At 45.7% G+C, this 16,914-nt stretch overlaps 2 protein-coding genes across 2 annotated transcripts in view; both read right to left on the bottom strand.

The window, feature by feature from the left end:
• Positions 1-3,840, bottom strand: part of LOC101777736 (transcription initiation factor TFIID subunit 6) — an 8,321-nt gene extending 4,481 nt beyond the window's left edge. The window contains exons 1-2 of the mRNA XM_004968802.3: positions 3,609-3,840; positions 2,566-2,652 (exon numbers count right to left, since the gene is read on the bottom strand). Coding sequence (XP_004968859.1) covers positions 2,566-2,652; positions 3,609-3,734 — 213 coding nt within the window. The 5' untranslated portion in view covers positions 3,735-3,840. The remainder of the gene's footprint in view (positions 1-2,565; positions 2,653-3,608) is intronic.
• A 5,746-nt stretch (positions 3,841-9,586) lies between these two features.
• On the bottom strand, positions 9,587-14,005 carry LOC105914402. The gene is made up of 3 exons (XM_012845982.1): positions 12,907-14,005; positions 10,868-11,739; positions 9,587-10,597 (listed from the first exon to the last, which is right to left on the bottom strand). The coding sequence occupies exons 1-3, from the start codon at positions 14,003-14,005 to the stop codon at positions 9,587-9,589; spliced, it is 2,982 nt and encodes a 993-aa protein (XP_012701436.1).
• Positions 14,006-16,914: the final 2,909 nt, after the last annotated feature.

The raw sequence follows: 16,914 nt of genomic DNA on the forward strand, positions 1-16,914 counted from the left end.
AACAGGTTTACTCTGCAGTTATGTTCTAATGCTTTTCGTTTCCTCTTCGTGTCCATCACCATGGCAAGCTGGAGCCCTGGGTGCGGCCGTGCCGGCTTGGGGGAGAAGAATGAGCGGCCGCCTGGAGATGAGGGCCGAGGCGCTGCCCATCCCTACCACGCGCAGGTGTGCTTGCGAGGTATGCTCCAGTCGATCTATTCTCCACCATCTCATCTCATCTCATCTCTTTCTATCTCTCTTGCAATTAGTTTGTGACGAGGATGGTTAGCAACAGCTCAGAGTGGAATTGGAGGAATGCAGCAAGGAACAAGGATATGTAGGGAGAATTGGGAGTTGGGTGAGTGATTAGCTAAGAACAGAGTTCAATGTTTCGTGGGGGCGGCGGTGGATGGAGAGGCTCATGATGGTAGGGCTGGTGGCTTCTCTGCGGGGAGGCCACGGCTCGTTCGTTTCCTCTTTGTGTCCATCACCATGGTGAGTTGGAGCCATGGGTGCGGCCGCGCCTGCTTGGGGGAGGAGAATGAGCGGCCGCCCAGAGATGAGGGCCGAGGCACTGCCCATCCCCACCACGCGCAGGTGCGCTTGCGAGGTACGCTCCAGTCGATCTATTCTCCACCATCTCATCTCATCTCATCTCTTTCTATCTCTCTTGCAATTAGTTTGTGACGAGGATGGTTAGCAACAGCTCGGAGTGGAATTGGAGGAATGCAGCAAGGATCAAGGATAGGTAGGAAGAATTGGGAGGTGGGTGAGTGATTAGCTAAGAACAGAGTTCAATGTTTACAATCTGGTGTTGTGTCCTCTCCTCTCTGAACCCCTCCTTTTAACCAGAGTTCACCACGAAGCTCGGCAAACACCAGACACGCTCTCACGAAGGGTTCTCCGTTGCTAGCGACGGCGCGCGGCCACTGCGCACATACCTGTAGAACGACAAGAGGTTCTACATGGAGATACATTGGGGATTCGTATTGCCCGTTGGCACCCCAGGGAGGTGAGCAACGATGATGTTTTCTGAGGAGGGGAAAGGAAGGATTGTTGTTCTTTGGGCTAGGATCTCAGAAGCAAATTTGAGTGGTTTGCTCGCTACATTGGTGTGGGCCATGCATCTAGCAAGAAATTCTAACAATTCGACTGTGCATTGGAAGTGGATCTTTTCTGAAATCCTGGACTGCTGCATATATTTACTGATAATTGACAAATATAGTTGACGTCATATGACCACTTTGGTGGAGTTTGCTCGATTATTTTGGCAGGAATCGGCTAGAATCGGAAACATACACCCCCAAGGGCAGTGGATCGAGCAAGCGCTACAGCCGCTAGACCCACATCTTCCACCCGTCGCTGCTGGTGGGTCCTTTGGTAATGTTCAGCCGGTGCGGTGAGCGTGTCGGCTCAACGGCACATGCGCAGGCCACCGTGGAGCAGCGAGGCTCGCTTGACATGGGGCATGGCCATGCACCATGCGGGGAGAAAAAAAATTATATTCAATAATTTAGTAATTCAATTTGGCAAAGACCTAATTGAAAATTGACAAACAACATCATCAATTTAAAACCCAAGTTTTGTGCCATGTGTATTAGGGTGTGCGATGCTTTTTTCCTCCCGTGCAACGCACGGGCATATTTCCTAGTGAGGAACAATATTACAACTCTTGTTGGAAAAATGTAAAAGTGACCCAGTACAAGAGAACTAGTCATGTTACCCCTCCAGGCTGCTGAAATGAAATTTTGAGCTAACAAATATGGAATAGAAGTTGTAGGCTGGAAACTACTTATTCTACTCTTAACATTTAATTTCTTTTTAGCTACCATAAATACAATTCTCAATTTCTACAACATCTTAATTGTAGTCACACTTTTCAGATTTACTGAATCTGAATCAGAAAAACAGTAGGAAAAAAGATACTCCCTCCGTCCCATAATATAGCTACGTTTAGGGTTCAAAATTTGTCCCAAATATAACTACGTTTTCAGTTCCCAACCCACATTTTACATGCAACTGGACCAAAATACCCTCACAGTTTTATCTCCCTACTCACTGCACGCAGCGCACATGGTGCTCAATTTGTGGCCTTAACTGTAGCTCTGCGGTAAAAATTGGCATGATCTTGGTGCCGTAAATTCATTTTCCTACACTGTATGTGCTGCCAGTTGATTTGTGCGGCTTGTCTCATTCCAGTAAAGGCACATAAATTGTGGCGGCAACAATTTAGCCTAGCACATGATCTTTCAAAAAAAAAAGATTTTTCTAGCACATCAAACTAATCTTGCAGCAAGGTGATTAGCCTATGGCCGGTCAGATGCGATTACCATGAAAGGCAGGGCATGGAGAGCGGGACAAGCGGCTGAATTAGTTACAGTGCTGTCAATTAGGGGCTAGGGGCAAATGTGACATTTTATCTATTTCCTTAATCTGTCTGAAAAACTCTAAATGTAGCTATATTTTGGGACAGAGGGAGTACTAAATTCATTTGCTACTAAGTCAGCAGTATATGGCATAGAATAAATAGTTGACTTAACCAACATTACTATTATCCTGAAATTTTATCAAAGGAAGATAATTCACCTCAACATTCCTGAGGCTGAGAGCACTATCAACATCATCTGCAGTCAGAACTGTCCGTTTCGCATGCCGCATACATTTAATGGACTCCTGCAGCAGCACAACACAATATGAGATCGTCAAAATGACAACAAGAAAATGGCAAAGATATTCTTTGAGTGCTTCTATGATAAAGAGAGGAAAGGTTCCACAGATTTGTGTAATTAAACAATTAGCATAAGTGACAGAAAGGGCACAGACAGCATCAACAAAGTAGTGAATTGTGAAAACCAGTAGCTAATGAAATATCTGGCCAATGGATACTCTTATGTCATCCCCCCACTAGTACTTCGACAAAATCCTGATAGCCAACTAAGCTGTAGATCCCTTAAGGGAAAGAATGCTATGGACTCTACTATAGATGCAGCATAGTTTGAATTATCACATGAAAGAAAATAAAATAACTTTTCTATAGCAGCAAGATAAACATATCCATGGTACATAATCCAAGGAAAATGAGAAAGTGCAAAGACTGAACAAAGGAAGGATAAATTGGAGCAGTATGCACCGGTTGTACCAATCAGAAAAAAAAAGGGACAGTGTCTCACTTAGCAGCTTTCTCCCATCATGCAGCCCGCAAAAATTCCAGACCAAATCATAAATGGTGTGTACTTAGCAGGAAAATCAGTAGCAATCAGTCAATTACAGGCAATTTAGAGAACTGACAGCAAACCACATGCTTCTTTTTCCCTACACCATGGCACATGTTGAGAAATTGTGGATAAGTCGGAGCATTTCCACCCCACAAGATTATAAGTACGCATCCTAAAAAACTAAAGGACGCACACTGCATTCGTTAGGCCAAAGCGCACGACCTGCAGTTAGCTCAACGGTAACAACTAAGAAAACAAAGAGACACAAAATGCTTACTGGGCTCCCCAGATTCAGCGCTCTGCTAACAAATCCAAGCACATTCCTAGGGAGAGGGAGAGGGAATCAACCCTCCCAGTTCATAAGAAGCAGAGCCGGAATCAAACCAAACCCTAGACAAGCGCACGGGACCTGACCTGCATGATCTCGCGGAGGCGGTACTCGACGTCGGGGGCGAGCGCGGCGGCGACATCGGGGCCGAGGCTGGGGATGCCGACGCTCTGGGCGATGACCTCGATCGTCTCCTTGGGCACGATGCTCATCGCGCTCCTCCCGGGCACGAATCCCCTGAACCCTAGTTTCTCTCTCTAGAGCTTCTTCCCCCAAATTCTTCCGAGCGGGGGATCGGTGGGGGCAGAGAGAGAGAGAGAGAGATGGGGATGGCTCGTTTGGGCTTAGACGCGCCAGACAACCAACGGGCTTATCGGCCCAGCAAAGCCATGGGCTGCAGAGAGCCGCGTCTGCGTCCAACCGAGCGAGCTGCTTGTTTTAGGAGCTCTTCCAAGATAAACATGTACAATATTTTATTAATATCCATCAATATTTATCGGCATTCATCAACATTTTTTTAAAAAAAATCTGACTTAATTGTTATCAATATTTCCTGATATTGATCAACATTTTTTCATATACCAACATTTTTGTTTAACTTTTTTCATTCACCAACATTATTGCTCAACAATTTTTTACGTGCACCAACTTTTTTCACTTGCCAACAATTTATTTGCCTCGTCAATACTTTTTATCAACATTTTTTTTACATTCATCAACTTTTTCATGTAAAAAATGTTAAGATAGTTTATCTAATGTTGAGATAGTTTGTTAGGCCATTGTAGGCCAGTTATTAGGCTACTGCTAGGTTATAGATGTTTAGTTATCTATCGTCTATCATTCGGAAGGTGGATAGGATTTCCCGCTTGCCGTCTTGGTAGGGATAGAAGGTGGTATTTTCTAATTTAGCCCTTTTAGAAAAGTATTTTTACAAATAAACCCTTAAAGAAACTTATTCCAAAATGGAACCATAGCTTAGCGTGCACCAGCCACATGGTGAGGTCTTTGCATCGGTGTGTCGTCAAACAACGCCAAAGGACTGCCACGCCATTGCCACGCGACGCTCGATTTGGAAACGGAGAACGGGACAAGCGAGGAGGATGGAAGAAGGCTAGACCTTGGCGTTCAACGAAAGCACGCCGAGATTTGCTGCTCGGCGTGAAGGTATGCAACCCCCAATGTCCTTTACCAAAGACCACGCTAGTGCTGACGTGGTAACATCTTGGCGCGTGTAGAGATAATGCCAATCGAAAGATCTTGGTGCGCACACCCGTGCATGCCGAGCTTTTGGGTTCATTATTGGAATAAGTTTCGCTAGGGTTCTATTTATGAAAAAAGATTTCTGAAAGGGCTAAATTAGAAAAAAAAACACGGGATAGCGCACGAGCAATGTCACAAAACTTTCCGGGTCGATAAATTGAAACGTGATACGCTATCTTACAAAGATTTAATATGGCAGGAGTTACATTGTTCTCGTACCCAGGCCTTACCACGATACTGAACATATCAAGCCAAACATATTTTACCTTCGAATCACATCCTGCTGCCAGAGGCATCCTGTCGTCTTGACAGTTACCATTCAGTTCCACATGTATAGATACGTTTATAACCTTCTGATCTAGATTATTATAACTTGATTCCACAAGCATTTTTCTAAATTGACAAAATCACCACAAACATTTTATCGTATTGACTACCATTAAAAAATAGCGTGTTTTAACAGTATATCGATATATATGGAGAAATACGAGCACTCATGTTGAAGGGAGGACCCAAAGCAAAAGTTTGCAGGTTCCGTCACATGAAATGTGTTCGCTTTTCTCTATTCATTTTGTGAGAGTTTTTTTTTATATAATGCAAAACTCGCGTCTACACCACAAAATTAGTACCGACACAGGTAGGTCATGTGTGCCACCGTGTCACCTCGTAATGACTACGCGAATAGGCAGCACCGATACGATATGGTGGCATGCAGAACTCAGGACTATCCATGTCAGCCCCTTTCTTTTCCAAGTATTGCAAATGGTGGTGTATAACATTGAAGATGTTGTCATGTGTTTGTATTGGTCGTTGTGGCGTGATAGTTGTCATATCATTTGTTTCTTTTCTCCTTTTGTTTTAGGATATGTTTGTTAGTGCTCTGCTCCTCCAATTCATTCAGTTGAGTATTTGTGATTTTTGTCCTGAAAAGTGCAAGTTGTTTCTTTTGTCGAAGAGGCAAAAGGAAGGGGTAAACATAATCACAAATATCTTTTTTTTTGTTTCTGGGAAAAGGGTAGATGCAAAATTAAGGTGCAACCAGACCAAGGAAAAGAAAGTGAAGACGATCATATTTACACCCATCCCTTTACTCTAACTTGTTAGAGTTGATCTCCAACGACCGAGTCAGACTCTGATCCCGCATCCTGATCGGAGGTGCACAACCAACCCATGGTTGCGGGCCCTCATTGCGCAGCGCTATAAAGAGAGAGGTGGGGCTGGGGGCACGCACGCCAAGGTTCACTGTGCCCACCAAATCCACCTGACAAAACCCTAGACCGATCTACCCACCTGACAAAATCCTAGACCGATCTACTAGAAGCTATAAGCGATGGGAAGCACCACCGCCACCGCCATGGCGAGCTCGTCCTCCAAGTCTGATGGTCGGTGACCCTACTATCTATGTCTCTCTCTCACTCTCTCGGTTAGCCATGAGACACCTTGTTGATTTTAGTCTAAGATAAGTTAATCACCCGCTAGATTCACACCTAGAGAACCAAGTAATCCTATCAATGGTATCAGTAGCCTAACACTAGCGTGTAGATCTAGTCGAGGAAGTTTTCATCGAATCAATTAGAAGGAGGGGATTTCGATCTCGAGTAAAAAACGAAAGAAAAATTTCAGAATTTTTTCTAAGACGGCAGCCGCCGGATCCACCCGACGATCACCAGCGGCGCTCCACCGCAAGACCTAAAGACGACGGTCGTGGGATTTTGAACCGACGGCCGCCGGTAGCTAACCCTAATCCTAAAGTAGAAAGGGGAAAGGGTTGAGGGGGTAACTCACCGGATGAGCTCCAGGAAGACCGCCTTGGCTCACCGGCACTACGGGTGAATGTGCGCGTCGGCGAGGGGGGCTGCGGGGGAGCCAAGAGCCTGTGGGGGGAGCCACTAGGGAGCCGCGCGCGCGCCGTTGACCTTCGGTTCGCTGCGCCGCCACCTCGCTCGCTCTGCTCAGCGCCGCCACTCGCCGGTGCTCGGCTCGTCGCGCACTCACACGCTCGCGGCTGCAGCAGAGGAAGAAATGAAGCGTGTTATGGTTCGCACATGGGGAACGACTGCGAGCAGGGTTTTGTTTGCCTGATCCACGCGCTCTGCCATTGATCTTCGATGGACGACCGAGATATGTCAGGCCAGCTTTCGGCCTAAGCAGGAGGGCGAATTGCCAGCCCAGGCCCAGGTTACGGCTTGGGGAGGACTTCGCGCGTGCTAGCGCTGCCAGGCTAGGCCGTTTCCTCGCGCGGGCTGGCAAAACAGTAACCTTAGGCCCAGGCGGGCGTGGGGGAAGACTGGACCGCGGTTTCGCTGCCACACACTGGGCCTGACAGGCCGTTAGCTGGGCCGCTTGCTCGCGTGGTTCGGAAGAACATTGCACATTGAGCCCTTTTCTTTTTCCTTATTTCCAGCGAATTTCGTATTTTTTCTGAAAATTGAATTAAGGCTCAAATAGAATTAGTTTTGAGGAGTTTTTCCTGTGGGTAAAATTCACAAATCAAGTTTAAGGCTCAGCATGCTTCCACTGTGTTAAGTTTAAGATAAGTTGAATTTTTGGCATTATTTTGCCAATTTATGCATTAAGTTAAGAATTTTGATCTATTTTTCTAATTAAATTGGAACCAACAGGAAAATTTAATTATAAAATAAGTAATTTTTCTAAGTATAATAATTTTATCTGCTGACCAATGTCTTTGATAAGATTATTATAGTAGCAAGTTTTATTTTATCATTAATGATTCTATTTGTGCCCAACAGTGATATAGAATTAATATTGAGAAGTTTCATGTTTTAATTTGACCAACGTTGAATTAACTCAATTTTTTTTTTGAATTTTTATTTTTAAGCAATCCTTTGAGTTATATCTCATCCATAGAGCCCCTCAATGGAGGGAATTACAGCTCGTGGCGAGAGATGATTGAGATAGCGCTTACGCTGTCGGATATTGATCTAGCACTGACTGCTCCCTGTCCTATTGCTCCTAAGGACCCTGAGGGGTGAGAATGAGAGCTAAAAAGATTTTCACGCTCGAGTGCGTGATTGATGAGGACACCACGAGTACATCTACACCATCAGCACCTCAGGCGCCTCCAGTTGCTCCTCCACCTCAGGCGCCTACAGTTGCTCATCCAGTTGGGCCAATCACTCGAGCCCGTGCGAGAGAATTAAACTTCATCATGCTATTAAGGAACGAAGGCCCATCGGAATAAGAAGATGGCCCAACAGGGCAACCCAGGTGGGGCGCCTAGGGTTGGGCGCCGTGACCCCTTCGGACTCCAGGGGCTGCGCCCCCTTTATTTAGTCCGAGTCCTTTTTGTTTACGACTTGAGTTTTGTTTTACATCTAGCTTTAGCTACTCTTGAACACGCACAAATACGCGCTGTCCTTGTTGATTCAGAACTCCACCTTCGAGTGATATTTAGATTGCTCGCCTCTTTTTCTTGTTCGTTCTTCGATTGCGGACAGGAATCGATCTTCGTGATCAGGCTGATCTCGCACCGGCGAGGTTGGTAACCATCGGGAGTTGGTTCAGCGATTGCATTGGCGCTTCGGGTTCGCTCGTCGTAGTCGGATCGTGAGGGTCTACTTCCACCAAGTCGAATTTATCTCCACTCACCGAAAGATCGGGCACTCCGACTCTATCAAGTGGTATCAGCTTTCCAGGTTGATCGGTGAGTTTTACCGAGTGTTTTTCCCTTCCTACAGTCCACAAAAACCAAAACAAATTTTTTCAGGTTAGATCCTTTGTCCCAGCAACCGTTTAGCCTCGCACATTCTTTCAATAAGTGTCTTTATTGAATTTGTGTGCCTACTCGTTCAATTGTTGCTGGTTACTTGTGTTTAATCTCTTGTTTCTTGTTTTTCATCTAACCCTAGTTTTTGCCGCCGCCGCCGTTCCGCTGCTCGCCAACCCTACCAGCCGCGCCCACTGCACCTCCCCCCGCGACAACCGCGCCGCGCCATCCCACTACTCCGATCGCCCCTCCCCTGTCAAAAAAAAAAGATAGAAAGCAATCAAAAAAAAGGGAAAGAAGCAAAAAAAAAACAAGAAGAATCCAACAGGGAGAAGGAAGGTGATTCGGATTTGTTTCGGTGGAAACTCCCTTTGCGCGCGCCGTGACTCCCCCTGGGTCACGACTCTCTGGGGCAAATTCCCCTCCCCCCACGCATTCCGTGCCAGCCTTTCATATCCGTATCTCTCTTTCTTGGTCCTTTTTTTTACCGGAATACCCCTGTCCTTTCCGAAAAAAGTGTGTGCCATAATTTGCTATTTGTGATCCTCTGTGTTCATATTATCAGTTTTGGGGCACCCTCTGTGAAAAAAAAACAGAAAAAAAAAGAGAGAGGTGCGCCCTTTCCACCTTTGCCTCTGTTCTTTCGATTTCCCTTGTTCCAGCAACTCTTGTTACGTGTTTGGCACTATAATTCAACTTTGCATTATTGTTTGATTGTGCTAATCCTTCATTTGAGTGCAAGATATATATCCTTAAACAATTTGGCGAGTACCACGCTGGTTGAAAAGTTGTCTTTACCCACTCGATATATCTTTATGTGAAAAAGCTTCAGAGGCGCAATGTGGTGGAACGGCAGGGCCCCAAACTTGGAGCTCCTGGCCGGTTGCGTGTTAATTCTTATGGTTACCAAAACGCCTGGCACCGGTGGCTTACATAGGCTCCATCCCTAGAGAACCGGCTGTGGTTTGTTACAACAAACTCTATCTAATCTATTCTGGAAGATTCACCACAGCCGCATAAGTCTAGGAACAGCAAAGGGATAAATACAAAATATATCTTTACATTTAACACTCCCCCTCAATCTAAACTTCTCAAGTTGAGATTGTTCTTAAACATCTCTAATTGTCTTACCGGCAATGGTTTTGTGAAGCCATCAGCAACTTGATCTCTTGTAGATATAAACTCAATGTCAAGTAATCTTCTTGCTACCCTTTCTCGCACAAAATGATAATCCACTTCTATATGTTTTGTCCTAGCATGAAAAACTGGGTTAGCAGAGAGATACTTAGCTCCAATATTATCACACCATAATTTGGCAGCTCTAGGCGCCTGTATTCCCAATTCATATAACAGAATTTGTATCCACATAATCTCAGCTGTGGCATTTGCTACAGCCTTGTATTCAGCTTCTGTACTTGATCTGGAGACAGTGGCTTGTTTTCTTGCACTCCATGCTATCAGATTAGACCCCAGAAATACTGCAAATCCTCCAGTTGACCGACGATCATCTACATCTCCTGCCCAATCTGCATCTGAAAAGGCACTCACCAAAAGAGAGGAGGTTTTACTAATACGGAGCCCAATCTTCATGGTGTGTTTTAAATACCTCAAGATCCTCTTTACTGCCGCCCAATGAAGTGTCGTAGGAGCATGTAAATACTGACAAACTTTGTTCACAGCAAAAGAAATATCAGGTCGAGTCAAAGTCAAGTACTGTAATGCACCTACTACACTCCTGTATGCTGTAGCATCTTTTGGTCCAAGAGGTGTCCCTTCTTGTGCTGACAATTTTTCTGATGTAGACATAGGAGTACTTACTGGTTTACAATCCTTCATGCCCACACGATGCAATACATCTCTAGCATATTTTTCCTGGGTCAACAGAATACCATTCCTCAATTTATTTACCTCTATCCCAAGGAAGTAGTGCAGCTCTCCAAGATCCTTGAGAGCAAATTCCTTCCTCAAGTCCTGCAGCAAACAAGTTGTAGCCTCCTGTGCGGAGCTAGCAACAATGATATCATCAACATATACGAGAATAAATATAGTAACAGGCCCTTTTTGATAGAAGAATAAAGATGTGTCAGCCTTCGAAGCCTTGAAGCCTAAAGAACACAATTTTCTGCTCAACCTCGAGTACCACGCCCTTGGCGCTTGTTTCAAACCATATAGAGCCTTATCTAACTTACAGACATAATTTGGAGTAGCCTTGCTTTCATAACCGGGTGGCTGACGCATGTACACTTCTTCTTCCAAAAAACCATGAAGAAAAGCATTCTGTACATCAAGTTGCCGCAGGCTCCATCCTCTAGAAACAGCAATAGATAGAATTGTTCTGATAGTAGCATGCTTAATAACAGGACTAAAAGTATCCTCATAATCAACACCATATCTCTGTTTAAAACCTTTTGCAACTAGACGAGCCTTATACCTATCCAGACTCCCATCCGCTTTTCGCTTTATCTTATAAACCCATTTGCAGTCAATAATATTAATCCCTTTTCTTGGAGGAACTAAATGCCAAGTTTGATTCCTAATTAAAGCCTCATATTCGGCATCCATTGCTGATTTCCACTCTTTATTATTTAGTGCTTCATCTAAATTTTGTGGCTCCCCGGAAGCAGTAAAACAACCATACCTAACTGTTCCATCAGTATAAATTTTTGGCTTACGAATACCTGCACTCAGCCGGGTCCGGTGATGTGGTGCTGGGTGATGTGGTGCTGGCACAGAGGATTCATCAACAGGGAGATCTGCATCTGCAGTATCAGGCACATGCGCTGTTCTCTCGGCCGCATCGTCCGCAGCGTCAGAATCAGGCGCAGGCACAGCTCCAGAATCAGGCGCAGGCACAGCTCCTGTCTCCCCCTCGCCTGAACCCTGATTCGGCCGCGCGTCAGCACCAGGTGGGGCACCCGGCGTGCACGCGGGGTCAGGCAGTGCCGGAGCGCGAACCAGCGTCTCCGTGGCGCTGGCGCGTTGGTGGGATGGGCCGGTAGAGTTGGAGAGCCCCGATCCCGGAGCAGATCGCCCAGGAGTCCGTGCCGCATCATTCTCATGTCTCGCACCAGGAGGCAAATCTGAGATCCTGTTATCACATGCACTAGATCCATTCTGGTGAGTAGCATTAGCGGAATTAAACACACGGTCTGCTACAGGTTCCACCTCAGGAATAGATAAAGGAACAAGGTCTGATGGTAATAGATTAATTTCAGCACGGAGACGGGCTCCTGCATTGGAGTGGAGTTCAGAAAAAGGAAAAATAGACTCATCAAAAATAACATCCCGGGAGATAAAAACACGACCGGATGACACATCTAGACACTTGAACCCTTTATGGAGAGGACTATAGCCAATAAAAACGCATCGTCTTGAGCGAAACTCAAGCTTATGTTGATTATATGGACGAAGGTTGGGCCAACAGGCGCAACCAAAAACCCGAAGAGAGGAATATTCAGGCTTTTGATTAAACAAGCGTTCTAAAGGTGTTTCATGCTGGATGGTAGCGCTAGGCATACGGTTAATAAGAAAAACAGCTGTTGCAAAAGCCTCATCCCAAAATTTTAGTGGCATAGAGGCATGAGCGAGGAGGGAAAGCCCAATTTCGACAATGTGTCTATGCTTGCGCTCAACAACTCCATTTTGTTGATGCGCATGGGGACAGGAAACATGATGCACAATCCCACTTTTGGTAAAGAAATTACGCAATTTTTGGTACTCCCCTCCCCAATCAGTTTGCATGGTGAGAATTTTGCGACCAAATTGTCTCTCTACCATGGCCTGAAAATCATGGAATTTCTCAAACACTTCAGACTTGTATTTAATAAAGTAGATCCAGGTGAACTTGCTAAAATCATCAACAAAACTAACATAATATTTCTTTCTCCCGACTGAATCTAGAGCAGGACCCCAGACATCAGAATGCACAAGTTCTAAAGGAAATTTTGAGGAATTAAAGGATCTACTATAAGAAAGTTGATGACTCTTTGCCTGTTGACAGGCATCACAAACTGAATCATTGTTTTTCTCAGAGGAACATGGGAGCATATTACTGCTGATAATTTTGGAAACAACTGGAAAAGCTGGATGACCCAGGCGGCTATGCCATCTAGACATGGACGGCTTCACTACTCCAAACGCCTGTTTTATTGACTGATCTGATGGAAGAGGGTACAACCCTCGGTGGCATCGTCCTCTAAGAATCGTGTTCTTCGTGGCCTGATCCTTGATAAGAAAATAATCAGGGTGAAATTCAAGAAAAACAGAGTTATCTTTAGCAAGGCGACGAACAGAAACAAGATTTTTGCTAGCTTTTGGAACATGAAGCACATTGTTTAGATGAAGATTACGGGACTGTGTTGGAACAGTAGTATGACCGATGTGCTTAATTTCCATACCTGCACCACTAGCTGTGTGGATCTGATCATTCCCGTGATACCTCTCACGGAAGGACAACTTCTCCAATTCGCTGGTGACGTGGTCGGTCGCGCCCGTGTCCGTGTACCAGTTGGTGTCGACGTTGTAGGAGTTCATCGCCGTAGCCACGTGCCGTTCTTCAGGGACATAGGACTCGTCGAAGCGATGCCAACACTTCACCGCAGTGTGCCCTGTTTTTAAGCACACTTGACAAAGAGGACGTTCATCCACGCCTCCAAGGTTGGGGCGCTGTGCCCTTCCCCCGCGTTGCTGTCCGCGACCACGCGCGGGACTGCGCCCACGCGAGCCGCCACGGCCTCCATCACCGCGCCCAGGGGCGCGATTGTTGTTGAAGTAGCGATTGTTGTAGCCGCCCGACCCAGATCCTCCTGATCCAGATCGGCCGCCCCTATTGGCGGCGTTTGCAGAGAAGCCCGATCCATCTTGAAGCTCGAGTCGCGTATCAAAGCTAAGAAGCTGAGAGTACAACTCATGAATTGAGAGCGGTTCAGTCCGGGCAGTAACAGATGTCACCACCGGATTGAATTCAGCGTCCAGCCCGTTACAGATATGGGCCGCCAGGTCCTCGTCGTCCATTGGCTTCCCCGCAGCTGCCATCTCATCTGCATAGCCTTTCATCTTGGCAAAGTATTCAGCAATTGTCTGGTTACCTTTCCTTGTTGTAGCAAGTGGTAATCGCACGTTCATCGTTTTGGCACGGGTTTGAGCGGAGAACATGTTCTCAATCACTCCCCATGCCTCGGCCGCCGTCACTGCAGCGACGACCTGTGGCTGCACTTCCTTCCCGACCGAAGACAAGATCAGCCCAAGGACTTTCTGATCCTCGGCGAACCAATCTGCATAGGTCGGATTAGGCACCTTGATGGTTGTACCGTCAGCCTTCTTCTCCTCGATCTCTTGCGCAGGAGCTTGAGTCTTGCCATTGAGGTAACCTTCCATGCGTGCGCCGCGGACGGCTGCAAGCACGAGTGCGCGCCATGGCGCGTGATTCTTCCTTATCAATTTCTCGGTGATTGGAACACCGAAGAGAGGATGCGGAACGCTTGAACTTGACGACATGGTGACCTAGGCTCTGATTACCATGTGAAAAAGCTTCAGAGGCACAATGTGGTGGAACGGCAGGGCCCCAAACTTGGAGCTCCTGGCCGGTTGCGTGTTAATTCTTATGGTTACCAAAACGCCTGGCACCGGTGGCTTACATAGGCTCCATCCCTAGAGAACCGGCTGTGGTTTGTTACAACAAACTCTATCTAATCTATTCTGGAAGATTCACCACAGCCGCATAAGTCTAGGAACAGCAAAGGGATAAATACAAAATATATCTTTACATTTAACACAATTTGGCGAGTACCACGCTGGTTGAAAAGTTGTCTTTACCCACTCGTAAGCATCCACATCCATATCACATTCAATGGCTTAATGATGGTGGGAAAATTAGAATTACTCGATCAGTCCGTGTTCCTTTCTCCATGGGTGCTTATTCTGATTTTGTCGATTGTGATGTTATTCCCATGGAAGCATGCTCTCTGTTACTTGGGCGACCTTGGCAATATGATACTGATAGCTTGCATCATGGTCGTTCAAATCACTATTCTTTCATGTTTAAGGGTCAGAAAATAATTATACATCCAATGACACCTGAACAAATTCTTAAAGATGATCTTGCTAGAGCTGCTAAAACTGCTAAACAACTTGAACCATCGACATCTATTAATTCTGAAATCAAGTTGAATGCTCCTGTTTTGCTTGCCACACGTGCTGATTTTGATGAGTTACGCGATGCTCCTTTGCCATGCTATGCCCTTATATGCTCTAGTGTGCTCGTTTCACTTGATGATGCACCATCTTTGGATATTCCCCCTGCGGTTGCTAACATTTTGCAGGAGTACGCTGATGTCTTTCCAAAAGATTTACCACCAGGGCTCCCACCACTTCGTGGCATTGAGCACCAGATCGACCTCATTCCCGGCGCACAGCTTCCGAACCGCGCACCGTACCGTACAAATCCGGATGAGACGAAGGAAATCCAGCGCCAGGTACAGGCGTTGCTTGACAAGGGTTATATTCGTGAGTCTCTTAGCCCTTGCTCCGTTCCCGTGTTACTTGTTCCAAAGAAAGATGGCTCATGGCGTATGTGTGTAGACTGTCGTGCTATTAATAACATTACCATTCGCTACCGATACCCTATACCACGCCTTGATGATATGCTAGATGAGCTTAGTGGTGCCATTATTTTCACTAAGATTGATTTGCGTAGTGGCTACCATCAGATTCGCATGAAATTAGGTGATGAATGGAAAACGGCTTTTAAAACGAAATTTGGGTTATATGAATGGTTGGTTATGCCGTTTGGTTTGACAAATGCGCCCAGCACATTTATGCGTTTGATGAATGAAGTTCTGAGGCCCTTCATAGGATTGTTTGTAGTTGTCTATTTTGATGATATCCTCATTTACAGCAAGTCTATGGAAGAGCATTTAGAACATTTGCGTGCTGTTTTTGATGCGTTGCGTGCGGCCCATTTATTTGCTAACCTCGAAAAATGCATGTTTTGCACACAACGTGTCTCGTTTCTTGGCTATGTTGTTACTCCACAGGGCATTGAGGTGGATAGCAGCAAGATTGATGCCATTCGGGAGTGGCCTACACCGACGACGGTCACACAAATTCGAAGCTTTCTTAGCCTTGCAGGTTTCTACCGCCGGTTTGTTCGTGATTTTAGCTCCATTGCAGCGCCTCTACATGAGCTTACAAAGAAGGATGTTCCCTTTGCTTGGAGTGATTCGCAAGAGGTTGCGTTCAGCACCTTGAAAGATAAGTTAACCAATGCTCCTCTCTTGCAGTTGCCTGATTTTACTAAAGTGTTTGAGCTTGAATGCGATGCTAGCGGTATTGGGCTAGGTGCTGTTTTGTTACAAGAAGGAAAACCTGTTGCTTACTTTAGCGAGAAATTAAGTGGTGCTAGCTTGAATTATTCTACTTATGATAAGGAGCTGTATGCTTTAGTGCGCACTTTGCATACTTGGCAGCACTACCTTTGGCATCGCGAGTTTATAATTCATTCTGATCATGAGGCTTTAAAACATATTCGTACCCAAACAAACCTGAACCGTCGTCATGCTAAATGGGTAGAATTCATTGAGTCTTTCCCTTACATTATTAAACACAAGAGCGGGAAGGAAAATGTCATTGCTGATGCTTTGTCTCGTCGCTATACCATGCTGTCACAGTTAGATTTTAAAATCTTTGGCTTGCAAACTGTGAAGGATCAATATGTGGATGATGCTGATTTTAAAGATGCTTTCGCCCACTGTATTCATGGCAGACCATGGGGCAAATTTCACATACAGGACGGGTTCCTGTTTCGCGCTAACAAGCTGTGTGTTCCAGCTAGCTCGGTTCGTCGTTTGTTGTTACAGGAAGCGCATGGAGGCGGTCTCATGGGGCACTTTGGCGTCTACAAGACGCATGAAGTGCTGGCTGCCCACTTCTTTTGGCCCCGGATGCGCGCTGATGTTGAGCGCCTTGTTGCACTACTTGCCAGAAAGCTAAGTCACGATTGAACAATCATGGTTTGTACATGCCTTTGCCTGTTCCTACTTCTCCCTGGCTTGATATTTCTATGGACTTTGTTTTGGAATTGCCTAGAACTAAGAAGGGGAGGGACAGTATTTTTGTGGTTGTTGATCGTTTCTCCAAAATGGCTCATTTTATACCTTGTCATAAGACTGATGATGCTAGCAATGTTGCTGAATTGTTCTTTCGCGAGATTATTCGTTTGCATGGTATTCCAAATACAATAGTCTCTGATCGTGATGCTAAGTTTCTCAGTCATTTTTGGAGATCACTGTGGAATAAAATGGGAACTAAATTGCTGTTTAGCACCACTTGTCACCCTCAGACTGATGGACAAACTGAGGTGGTTAATCGAACCTTGTCCACAATGCTTAGGGCTGTTTTAGATAAAC

The sequence above is a fragment of the Setaria italica genome, chromosome V (assembly GCF_000263155.2).
Source record: "Setaria italica strain Yugu1 chromosome V, Setaria_italica_v2.0, whole genome shotgun sequence".
NCBI classification, from domain to species: Eukaryota; Viridiplantae; Streptophyta; class Magnoliopsida; order Poales; family Poaceae; genus Setaria; species Setaria italica.